Source organism: Puma concolor, chromosome C2 (assembly GCF_028749965.1).
Source record: "Puma concolor isolate L17-30 chromosome C2, mPumCon1.1.hap2, whole genome shotgun sequence".
Classification (NCBI taxonomy): domain Eukaryota; kingdom Metazoa; phylum Chordata; class Mammalia; order Carnivora; family Felidae; genus Puma; species Puma concolor.
In genome coordinates this window covers 132628552-132641966 of record NC_141675.1, presented here as the reverse complement: position 1 = coordinate 132641966, position 13415 = coordinate 132628552, and the positions used below count along the sequence as shown (strand labels likewise).

The 13415-nt window shown below is 36.6% G+C and overlaps 1 protein-coding gene across 4 annotated transcripts in view; it reads right to left on the bottom strand.

The window, feature by feature from the left end:
• Window positions 1-13415, bottom strand: part of USP25 (ubiquitin specific peptidase 25) — a 161128-nt gene that overhangs the window by 73514 nt on the left and 74199 nt on the right. For all 4 annotated transcript variants that reach the window (XM_086675759.1, XM_086675761.1, XM_086675762.1 and 1 more), the window contains 2 exons: window positions 10010-10147; window positions 6566-6642 (listed from right to left, as the gene is read on the bottom strand). In XM_086675759.1, the coding sequence (XP_086531885.1) occupies window positions 6566-6642; window positions 10010-10147 (215 nt within the window). The remainder of the gene's footprint in view (window positions 1-6565; window positions 6643-10009; window positions 10148-13415) is intronic.

Here is a 13415-nt window from a genome sequence, read left to right as displayed (position 1 = left end):
AAACAAAAACAAAAACAAGAAGACCTGACATAGTCTATGCTCAAGGAGTACTGATCTTCTCCTTATCATTGTTCATTCTGATCTCATACATTTATTCTATGCAATACATGCTTATTTGGACTTGTTGGGAACAAAGAAAAGCCACCCTTAATCAGAGGCAATTTCTGTAAATTTTTAATATGTAATCTCCCAAATTTAAAATAGAACAGTATACAACATTCAAAGATAAATAACAGCCTGTCACAATGAAGGAGCAAAACACCGGGTTTGACCCAAAGTAGCTAAGGAGCTACTCCATCCTTCATGATGCAGGCACAAGTAGTCATTTGTGAATTTTCCAAATTATTTATCAGATACATTGTTTTCTTCTTTTTCTTTTTCCCTTGAAGCAAATAGAAGTTGACAAATTTTTTAACCTTTTCTTTTTGTTTTACTCTCTGTGGTCTGAAAACAGTTTATCTTGGCATTACTACATAAAAGTGTGTGGTATCCACAACTGTGTATAAAATTTATCTTCATAAATTTTGTGTTTAAACCAATAAAACTGATTTGCTAAAAAAAAAAAAAGGGTGGGGGATGGGTGAAGGACACTGTGTCTTTATAAATGTGCATCACCATTTACTCCTTAAAACAACTGGTGGGAAGGACTTCACTTCATCGTCACAACAATCCTATGAGGTAGTATGGTAGTTGTCAGTACTATTCAAAAAGATTTCTGGCCTCAGCGCCTGGTGGCTCAGTCGGTTGAGCTGCTGACTTCAGTTCAGGTCATGATCTCGCTATTTGTGAGTTCAAGCCCCATGTCGAGCTCACTGCTATCAGCACAGAGCCAGCTACTGATCTTCTGTCTCCCTCTCTCTGCCCCTCCCTTGCTTGTGCGCTCTCTCTCTCTCAACAAAAAAAAAAAAAAAAAAAAAGATTTCTGGCTCTCTAGTTTCAGGTACATGGTTAAGATATACTTTCCCACTCACATTTTATTTACATTAAAAAAAATTAATGTTTATTTATTTTGAGAGAGAAAGAGGGAAGAGAGAGCACACAGAGAGAGAATCCCAAGCAGGTTCCTCACTGTCAGCTCAGAGTCCAATGGGGGGCTCTCGATCTCAAGAGTTGTGAGATCACGACCTGAGCCATGAGAGTCAGATGCCTAACCAACTGAGCCACCCAGACACCCCATTTAAAAAACTTTTAATTAGGGTAAGATACACATAAAATTTACCATCTAACCATTTTTAAGTGTTTAGTCGGTAATGTTAAGTATATTCATATTGTTGTGCAACCAGTCTCCGGGAGTCTTCTCATCTTGCCAAACTGAAACACAACACTCCCTGAACAACTCCACACTTTTCCCTCCCTCCCAGGCCTTGGCAACCACCATTCTTACTTTGTTCCTATGAGTTTTACAACTCTTGACACGTCACATAAGTGGCATATGGTGTCTATCTTTTGTGACTGGCTTATTTCACTAAGCATCCATGTTGCAGCATGTGTCAGGATTTCCTTCTTTTTTAAGGATATTCCATTGTATGTATACCACATTTTATTTATCTATTCATTTATCTATTTATCTATTCATCATTCATCTATTATATTATCTATTCATTTGGGTAGTTTCCACCATTTGGCTATTGTGAATAATGCTGCTATGAACATGGGTGTACAAATATCTCTTTAAGACCCAGCAGAATTGTTGGATCATATAATCTTTATGAGGCATAAGTGACAAAATCTAAAGCATGCAACGTGAAGATTTGATATATGTATACATTGTGAAGGTATTCCTTCCATCAAATAGTAATTCTATTTTTAATCTTTTGAGGAAGCACAGTGATGTTTCCCAAGCAACTGCACCATTTCACATTCCCATTAACAGTGCACAAGGGTTCCAATTCTTTTCACATCCATGCCAACAGTTGTTATTTTCTGGGGGTTTTGATGGTAGCTATCCTAATGGGTATAAAGCGTTCTCACTCACTTTGAACTCAAGTGGACGACATGACTTGCTCTGCCCAACAAAGCGTGAGCAGAAGTGATGTGTGGCAGAAACTTTGAGAGCCCATGTACTTTCACTGCTGTGGTGATCCCAGAAGAGGTAATGAGGCAAAGCCTCTGTCACCCCTGGGCTTGAGCAAAAGAATGGGCACAGCCCCTTGCTCACACCCAATGGACACATCTAACAATAGAAGACTGTAAACTGTTGGGGTTGTTGTCACTGGACTATCTGGTAGTATAATTATCTGATAACAGGTAGTATAATTACCTCTATTGTACTAATAAAGCTATAAAGCAAGTTAAGTCACTTGCCCAAATTCCCAAAATTAGTAAGTGCTCAAGCTGTGAAGTGGACTCAAATCTGATACCAAAATCAATGTATCCTCTCCCACTACCTATATTTAGTCTTTGGGCATTTTAACTCTATAGGAAAAATTTACTTCATACCTTATGTATTTTACACTGTGAGAATAAAAAGGACTTAAGACTGATATGGGAAACAGGAATAATCCAAAGACTGTCTCTCTTGATGCAAAAATCTATGAATCTTTAGATGTGAATATTAGCGGGAATCTCCTTCCCGTGGCCTCTTGTTTTTATGTAGGAAATCAACATTCCTGACTTTTCTCCTTATGGTCACACACGTACTCCATGAGCAATAACTTCCCAGGTTGGTGACTTGCCAGAAGAAACTGGATGTTGAGCAGCTCTCCCAATTCTGAATGTACTTTCTAAATCCTTTTCAAATCATCCTGCCTGAATTTTGTCCTACTCTCCACTAATCTGTGGTGAACACTGACCTTCCCTGATCTTCTAAACTTCTAAACCCAGAACACTGATCTTCTAAAAATTGTTTACCTTGTCCTTTCCAACCTCTCAGAGGTCCTATTCTTTGCCCGGCATTTATTTTTTTTTTTTAATTTTTTTTTAACATTTATTCATTTTTGAGTGGGGAAGGGACAGAGAGAGAGGGAGACACAGAATCCGATGCAGGCTCCAGGCTTTGAGATGTCAGCACAGAGCCTAATGTGGGGCTCAAACTCACGAACCGCGAGATCATGACCTGAGATGAAGTTGGACGCGTAGCCAACTGAGCTACCCAGGCGCCCCTCTTTGCCCTGCATTTAAACTATGAATCTCAGGGGCCCAGACTGGTTATACCAACAGAAAAGTAAGGAACGCAAGTGAAGACCAATTAAAAAGACACAAGATTCCTGTAATAAAAATGAGAGAGACCCACCACTTGCATGAAAGCAGTAGTAAAGATAGACTGACACAAATAACAAAGGCCAAAAGAAATCACTACAGAAAATTTGTATCAGGGACATCTTATCTTTGGGAATTAGGCTGGAACAGGAATTCAAAGGCCTAGGATAGCTAACAGAGTCACAGCTTCCCAATCTTTTTAACACCTTTGGTACATATATAATATATTCAGAGAACTCTGAGGTAAAAAGACATATTTTCTCATGGTCACAGAAATAGAACCAATATCTCCACATACCCATATCTGGCTAGCCATGCCACACCAACTGGGAAGCTCTGTTTTAAAATATTTTTTTTCCACGTTTTTATTTATTTTTGGGACAGAGAGAGACAGAGCATGAACGGGGGAGGGGCAGAGAGAGAGGGAGACACAGAATCGGAAACAGGCTCCAGGCTCCGAGCCATCAGCCCAGAGCCCGACGCGGGGCTTGAACTCACGGACCGCGAGATCGTGACCTGGCTGAAGTCGGACGCTCAACCGACTGCGCCACCCAGGCGCCCCTGGGAAGCTCTGTTTTAATAGGGAGAGGCATTCAAAAATAGTTTTAGCTCCACAAACAGTTAAGAGCAGATAGAAAATTATGGGGAAATGAACATGGAGAACATATTTCAAATAAAAGTTAAGATTTCAGGTGAATTGGAATCAAAAAGTTCCAGCTTCTTTTAAAACAGTTTTAGAAAAAGGGGAAATAATCTGTTAGTTACTAGGTCAGAAAAGGTGACTAGAACCCAAAGAAAATTAACATATAAATAAATAATAAACAAGATCTCCAAAATCAAGATAAAATGCCCCCCCCCCCAGAAGGAATAAGGATTTAGACACCCTTCTATGGAAACAGGTAAAAAGCAATTGGGGATGATATACTAAAGATAGGATAAACTAAATGAAGTACTTTTAGAAAATCTGGATAGGTTTGAGAGGAGGAACTAGGGATTTCAGGGTAAAATTCAAAGAATTACTGACAGAACTTCAGAGACTCCGTTATCACAGACGTGAGGATACAGATACTATTCACACTCTCAGGAAACATGCCCAGTGAATTTTTGGTATTAGAACTCTAAGGAAAGATACAAGGGACATGAGCTGTACAAGACAGAAACCAGGGTGGACAACTCTCATGGATCAGGGTCTGCTAACTCTCATTATGAGGCACCTATCAAGACAATATCAAAGGGATAAATTAGAAAAAAACAAACGTAAAGGCCAGAAAACAAACCCAAAGAATAGGAAAAAAAAAGACACTCATCCAACAAACAGGGCTGGCTCTGCATGACATACAGGCTAAGAAGCAGGTTAAACTGTTAAAAATTCAGCCAAATCGTCCTAAAAGAAGAATAAAATACACAAGTATGTGAACTTAAGAGGCATATGCCACCCAGAAAAAAGATGCAGCAGAAAGAAATATACACAAGGTGTTGAACATTCAAAAGCTGAGGAAAGAGTGTAAGATGCTGGGACTCAGGTTTCAGATGCATCAACCGCAGATTCATTTCAGGTATCTGATGGGGAGATTTTCCAGATGAAACTAACATGAAGAGAGAAACTAACATGAAGAGAAGAAAGAAACTAACCTAAGGGGCAGGTTTCAGAAGCCTAAGCAATTCCATACCAAACGGCCATGGGCACCACCACTGTGGAACAAAAGTAAGTCATGCAATATACCACTTGGAGCCTTAGGAAATGAAGCTCGTAAGGAAAATGCAACTAAAACTTTGGGTGGATAGGAAAGAGGAGAACCTGAGGACCAGAGCTGTCACCATCATAAACTTCTAAACATGCCAAGAAGGAAGGAGCTTTCAATTGTCCCATTCTGAGTAAAATTTACCAAAATTAGAATTTTTTTTCTTCAAATACTATATGGGCTTAGCACCATAATTTATCTCTTCAGAGATTTCTCCCACCTCTATTTATGTTCACAACACATTGCCGTCTGCAAGCAAGTGGCCCCTCTGCAAGCAGGCATCCTGGCAGAATTAAAACCAATGATTTCCTGTTTACAACATATCCTAAATTTCTGCTACTGCCTTTGGCAACGACTTGGGTCTGGATTGCACAAAGTTCCGAGAATATTATATAGTTGAACTGAGAGCTAGAGGGTTGAAGTTTAGCTTTTGTTTCAAAATTTCAAAGGTAAGAGACCGTTCAGTGTTAAACATGTGTGTTGTAATAACCCTCTGAAAGCTAAAATTCAAGCATATGAAAGTGAACATCTGAAGGACTGAAGGATCTATACACACCCGAGTGAGAGAGCCCAGGCTACAGCTGCAGAACTCCAGTGTTATTCAGGCACAGAAATAACATGTATGTAGCATTAGGCTGAACAAACTTAGATACTCGGAAGTGACTTTTATTTTTTGTTAGACTCCAACCACAAAGGCAAAAATAAAATCGGATTTTTAAGTATAAAATTTCTGTGGACTTGACTTTACATTCAAAGACCAGGGGAATATAATATGGGAAATTATTTTTCTCCTGGGAAATGAAGGATGAAAGGGGGAAGTCTCTATTAAAGATTAGGGGCATTTCTTATTGGCTAACATTGTAGAAGTAGAAATTTTTTTACTTTAATTTAGTTTCATTGCAGACCTGTACAATGACTTTTACTGAACAGTGAAGCTGGTCATAATTTAAAAATAAGAAAAAAAGAGAAGGGAGACAATTTTCTGCCCTGGAGTTCTGTCTTCTAGGTGTTAATTTATGTACTTCATCTTGTAGGATCACATCAGAACATGTGCTGGCAAATCCTAAATGGTCCACCCATGTTTCATGAAGACACACAAAGGAACCAGTGGTTGGCATTAAGAGAGGGGCCTCACCGGAATGGGAGTAGGACCGTGCTGAAAGTGTGTAGATTTCTTAAACAACCAAAATCTTAATGCTTCAACCTGATGGGCAGAAAATAAAAAGCTAGAGAATGTCGAAGAGGAACTTCATATCCTTGTCCTTGTGATTCCATGTAATAGGATTCCATTGGAAATAACACTCTTGGGATCTCTTCTCACCACTAACCCATTCCTCCTCATGAAAACAGACTGTCAAATCCAAAGAAAACAACTGGGCATGTGGGATCAGCCTCTCAGGGGTTGCTTTTTAGATATTTCTGGCTGGATTCTCTAATCTTACAAAAGAAATCTAAAACTACCCAGCATTTTGGCCAAAAATTTCAAACAACTTGACAATATTTTGGGTTCCCACATATTTATCTCAGCTTCCTATTTATCCATAAACACTGATACATAAAAGGAAAAAATGAGCATTATTTATCAATCTCCTAAAACCCCATCACTAAATGTTATGGTAACTTACGTCTCTTCTTCAGCTTTCATTTGGAAGGCATCTTCTAACCAATCTAATAATTTGTGTGTAAACTCACTCACATCTTGCTGTGGAAAGAAAATAAGGTCTTATTAAGCCTACTCATAAAAATACTAAATATTGCAATATAAAACTTACAGCCTGTCATATCAAATATAAAATTACTGACTTCTCCCAAAAGTAGTATATGAAATGTTTCACATCAAATACAAGAAATATTTATAATCTAACCAGAGAATAAAACTAGGATCTGAGAATCAGCATTATAATGATAAATCACAGTGATTAGGTTATAATATGGGAAAAAATATACACATGTGTTATATGTTAAATATATGTATTATACACATACACACACACACACACATAAATTCTAATTTGCAAATGAGATTTTTAAAAACAATTATCACCCCAAAAAAGAGTTCTCTAATGAATGTTTATAAAATGAAGGACCCACATTAACAGAGTTCTTTATTATATAAAGAATTGTTACTGGCTTCTCTCTTAGAATGAAGATGTGATTTTTGACCATTCATTTTCTTAATTCAACTTTACACACAACTTTTTAAGCCATGTGCACTTTTACTAAGATATGTTACCTTGGACAGGTTTAGTTTAATCAGTCACCAACTCCCAGTATCAAGTCCATCATCTCATGAACTCTAAAATTCTCCGTTCAGAACTAGCACAAACCTCACCTGTTGCCATCCCTTCTTTCAGTCGTAGTTCCCCTAACATGGAAAAACAGGAATAGACAGTGGCAGTTTTACTCATGAACTACCATAATCCTTTCAATAATGTGAGGTAGAACATAGAAAATAGGTTCATCTAGAACCCAGGGAGAAAAAATAAACCAATCCAACTAAGTCTGCTCTGCCAAAGACAGATGAATCAATGTAAGCAATCTGCCTTTATTTATCAAAAGAGCCCCAAGTATTAAACAAATTTACTATTACATATATTTCCTGCTAGAAGTTTTCTGAAGAGCATCTGGGTCTATCCATTCACCTTTAGAATGCTGAAACTAGGATCTAAGAAGCTTAAGTGAATTGTTCCAAAGCCATATAGTTAGAGACGACTAAACCCAGCACAAAAATCCAGTTATAAACATCCAAACGAACTGGAGTGGGTTAAATGGTGGCCCACCAATATGTATGTCCACCTGGAACCTCAGAATGGAATCTTATTTAGAATATGGGTGTTTGCAGATATAATTAAGGTAAATCTCTACATGAGATCATCCTTGATTAGGGTGGGCCCTAAATTCAATGGATAGGTATTCTTACAAGAAACAGAGAAGAAGCACACTCAAAGACACACAGGGGAAAAGGCCATGTAACAGAGACAGGAGCTATGCCACGAAAAGTCAAGGAATACCACAAGCCACCAACAGATGGTTAGGGCAAGAAGAAGTCTCCCTTAGGGCCATGGGAGGGACCACAGCCCTGCCACCACCTCTACTTTAGACTTCTGGCCTCTGGAACTGTGAGAGAATAGTTTTCAGTTGCTTTGAAGTCACTGGTTTACGGTAATTTGTTACAGCTGCCCCACAAACTAATAGAACACCTTAAACACAACTTTCCATAACTTTAAAATTCTGTAATTTACTTATCTTGCAAGGTTAAATCTAACAAGAAACACACGTTTCCTACTTATCACAATACTATTCAGAATAAATCAATCCCTTTTTAAGCAGTTGATCTAAAATCAACATTTACAAAAGAATTCTGCCTGCTTTCATCAAGAGAAAAAAGATGAGGCCTTTCCCACAACATTTTAATTTTAAACTGTAACAATTATAGGTATAATTAAAATTGACAGTACTGTATACCAAAGGGTATCCCACAAGACTCTTGCATATTCCAAAACATGATATATTTAAGAAGACTATCAAATATAAGTATGAATTCACGTTCTAAACAAGTAATGATGTTTACTTCACTCGTGGATTTATTCCACTCTGTCACTAACGTGTGTTTCAGATTCAAGCGTCTGCGAGAAGAGAATCAAACCTGTATCAACCTGAATATAACGTGCAACTACTCTAAAAGATCTCCAGACAAAAAGAACTAACAACGAGAAAACTAGTTAGTCTACACTGCAGCCTAAAGCAATGGCATCCACATCGTGGCAGTCAAGAGTCTGTAACAGCCTAACAACAGCTAGTTGTCTCCCTGTCCACTCTAACAAAACTAAAAAGTCTACAGTGTACATATAAGCCTCCCAATAAGTTTGTGCAGCCTCATTCTTAAATACGAAAAGATACCCAAAGATTACTATTCATAGTAACCAAGAAAAAGACATAGAAAAAGCAATTCCATAAGAAACAATAAGTCAGGAAATAGAAGTGACTTTTTAAATTTAATTTTATGCCCAAAGCTATTAGAGAATATAATGCACATACTAAATAAATAGTGCTACAAAAAAAAAAAAAAAAAAAAGACACGTACAACCAGGAGTACTCTAAAATGGGGTTTGAGATCGTTTTTAAGAATATTTGACTATGTTAAGTGTTATTATAACAGATAAGAGTAAGACATTAAACCTAAACAGCACTGGAACTTTGTTAGAAATCTTTTTAAAAACCAAACCAACCAAAAATAAGTAAGAGCAAATCCTAATGTGAGCACCTTTTTCACTGATGTATCTTTGCCATAAAAGGTGTCTTTAAAAAACAAAACAAACAAACAAACAAAATAACATGGGGAAGACAGTGGCAGAATTACACATCTTTTCAGAACCTTCTCCAAACACTGTTTCTACATATCCACATAACAGATACAGCCCAGTCCGCTGCAAGTGCGGTGGCTTTAGGAATCTCTCCTGAAACGTTTCATCAGCTTCACTGCCATCTCCTCCATCACTGCTGCTACTACACTGATATTTTCTTTGCTTTTCTTATTTTCCTTCTTTTTTAATTTCTGACTTCTCAAATTGTATGTGAAACTCCCAATTATCTTTAAGAAATAGATTTTGAAAACCACAAAATAGCACTATACAAAGATTGAAAACCAGAAGCAGCAATAACGAAGTTAATGTAGTTCAGAAACCTTTTCTGAGTAATTAAACTACTCCCTGTCAACAAAAACAGACATATCAAAAGCATGTATACTCGACTAGCATTGGACTATCACACATTCATGAAGATTTATATATACACATTTGTGAACACTCTTAATTTTACCCGTTTTCACTTCTTAATTTCAATCAAAATATAAATCACAGCTTCATTTAAGACTTTTCAAGATCACCGTTATTTTTTTAATATAAAAGTAAACCTTCCAAATAAGGAATGTTTCAAATGACTACAACTTATTTTTAATAAAGATGAATAACAACATTGTCAGTTGTCATGTATCTTTGAAAAAACTAAGGAACAATCAGATTAAATAAAATACGATCGGTAATATATAAGTACAAAAAAAAAAAAACTACCTGCTGAGAGTCATTTGATTTGAAAGCATCCTTAAGAATTTCAACTGCTCTTGATGGATCTACATATTTCCTTTTAGTACCAACAAGAAGTGCAAATAGATACCTCAGCTCATGCATAAAAGGCAAATTCCGATGCTCCTATTGGGGGGAAAAATCTTAAGTGAAGATTAATCTTTATTGGTAAACAGATATTCATTTTAAAATGCAAAAACTTAACTAATATTGATTAGGGAGGAGTCCAGCACTCCTTACATCGTAATTAAAGAAGACTGTTGTGATCTAGGAGATTCAACAGAGTAGAGCACAAAAACAGCAGAGGACCTACGCTTAGCTCACAATTTTAGCACAAATGCTACATTTTTATAGCTAATCATGTTATTACCCAGCCAAGAATATCCTCCTCATTCAAGCCTATTTATTATAATTCTTTCCATTCAGCAAAGCCCAGCTGCTGTGGACAGCAATAACAACAGCCGATATTCAATGAGTGCTAACTTCGTGCCAGGCACTATTTAAGTACTTTTCCTCAATAAGCCCATTTAAACAAAGATCCCTCCTCTTCCATGAAGCCTTCCCAGACCCCTTCAAGTCAATAATTCCTTCAAACTCCACATCTACTAAAATGAATGTCTTTCACTCAGCAATGAATCACCAACTGGGAGTGTCCTGTGATGATCCTAATAATCAGACAATATGAGTCTAATAAGTAATTAGAGTAGTTCCTAATATTAGACTAATGTATCATGCTTCTAGTGTTCCTTTGAAATCTTAACTTTTGTGTCTCAATAGACTGTAAGCTTCTCAAAAACAAGAACTTCTAAATTTCTTCCACAACTTTCTACTACACAAAGCAGGTATTCAATTCTTTACATTTGGTTTAAACCCTCCAGAAAAAAACAAAAACAACCCAATATTATCAATTATCAACAACTTAATTTTTTTTTAATTTTTTTAATGTTTATTTATTTTTGAGACAGAGAGAGACAGAGCATGAATGGGGGAGGGGCAGAGAGAGAGGGAGACACAGAATCGGAAGCAGTCTCCAGGCTCTGAGCCATCAGCCCAAAGCCTGACTCGGAGCTCGAACTCACGAACCGTGAGATCGTGACCTGAGCTGAAGTCGGACACTCAACCGACTGAGCCACCCAGGCGCCCCGAACAACTTACTTTAAAACAAGAAGGAAATGTTTTTAAAGAATGGAATTCACATATCTCAGTTAAATAAATATGGTAACAAATCAAACAAGCAGTTCTTATTATATAGTTAGCTCTTGCAATAACAATTTCAACACGTAAAGGTTATCTATTCGATTGAAATATGAGAAAAATCTTCCAAGTGTATATAGTTGGTGTTCTCAACATTATAAACTGTAGGGATGTGTGTATATATGTATAGTGCTGTCCAGAATGATATAATCAATGTAGAAATAGTTGTTCCTAGAATGCATTTTAAAAAGGAGTCCTAAGAAACAAGTGTAAAGGAATAAAACATTTGGCTCCAAATGCTTGTTATTTGATCCAAAAACAATACACCATTACAGCAATCACAAAGTGCATTGTCTGAATGAAAGTGCTAAGTTATAGAAAACATGTATTTTATGTAAGTATAATAAAATCCATCATCGATGATAAAGGGTAAATGTAAAAGTTTTAAATGAAAGAAAACTAACCTATAATTTTTCTGTTGTACTTCCTACTCCCCCTCAAATGCCTTATATAGATAGGTTTTAAAAGTATAAATACAATTTTAATCCACAAAGTAATTTCCAAAATACCCTTAATTTTCTGAGCTCAATTTCTTTCTTTTATGACCAAATCTAAGTTAGCACAGTTTTTTGAGACATTCCTTGCTAAGAACAAGGATGAAATAAATGGGCTTTTGAAAATTTAGTGTATTTCTGCTGAGAAGCATATTGGAAAAGTAAAATAATTTATTTAAACATTTTTGTTCTCAGCTAATTTCCATGGCTAGAAAATCTTTTTGCATTTCAAAAGGCAAAATTGTAAATGATGTTAAATGCAGCTACTACATTTGGCTAAATTATGAAAATATCACCACATGCAGAAACTATCCAAACTATTCTTAGTCTTTTAAAAAAAAGACTTGTCAAAGTATAACTGATGTACAATATACTGTACATTATAACACACATACTTTCCTGAGCTTCAGACATGTATACATCCATGAAAGCATCACCATAGACAAGACAATGTACCTATCCATCACTCCCACAAGTTTCTTCAAACTTTACTCCCTTTCCCTGATCATCCCAGGGCAACCATGGTCATTTTGTATTTTCTAGAAATTTACACAAATCAGATCATACTCTATGTACTCATTTTAGTCTGGTTTCTTACGACAGAAATGATTATTTTGAGTTTCATCCCCAAGACTGTGTGTGTTAACGATCCATTCTGTCTTAACGCTCAGTAGTATTCTAATTGTCTGAATATCCCACACTTCTTTATCCAGTGACCTATTCCGGCTGTTGTGGCTATTACCATACATGTCTTTGTGTGGACATATGTTTTAATTTCTCTTGAGTAAAAACTTGGAGAGAGCTTAGGTTGTATGTAGATTTATTTTTTCAAGAAACAACCAAACTGCTTTTGCAGAAGCGTTATACATGTTATATTCCCACTGACAGCTTAATAAGAGTTCTAGATCCATTTTCTACATCATTTGGATATGGGTTATATTTTTAACTAGTTCTTCCAGTGGGTACAAAATGGCACCTCTAGTTTTAATTTCCATTTTCCTATGAAGTAATGTCAAGCACCTTTTCATGCAGTTATTTGTCTGTAGATCCTCTTTGGTGAAGTGTCTGTCCAAATATTTTTCTCCGAACAGTAATAGCTTATCTTATTATTGACTTATGCAAGTTCTGTATATATTCTAGATACAATTCCTTTATCTGATACGTGTTTTGCTAAGTGTGCACTTTATAGTATACAGTATATTGTACGTCAGTTACACCTTAATAAGTCTTTTTTAAAAAAAGACTAAGAATAGTTTGAATAGTTTCTGCATGTGGTGATATTTTCATAATTTAGCCAAATGTAGTAGCTGCATTTAACATCATTTACAATTTCACCCTTTGAAATTCAGAAAGATTTTCTAGCCACAGAAATTGGCTGAGAGCAATTTGCTCCCAGTTGTGGCTTAACTTTTCATTTTGTATAAATTTTTCAGATAATAAGTTTTTAATTTTGATGAAGTCCAATTAATCATTTTTTTTTATGATTTGTGTCCTTGTTTTCTCCCACTTAAGAAATCTTTTCTTGGGGCGCCTGGGTGGCGCAGTCGGTTAAGCGTCCGATTTCAGCCAGGTCACGATCTCGCGGTCCGTGAGTTCGAGCCCCGCGTCAGGCTCGCATCAGGCTCTGGGCTGATGGCTCAGAGCCT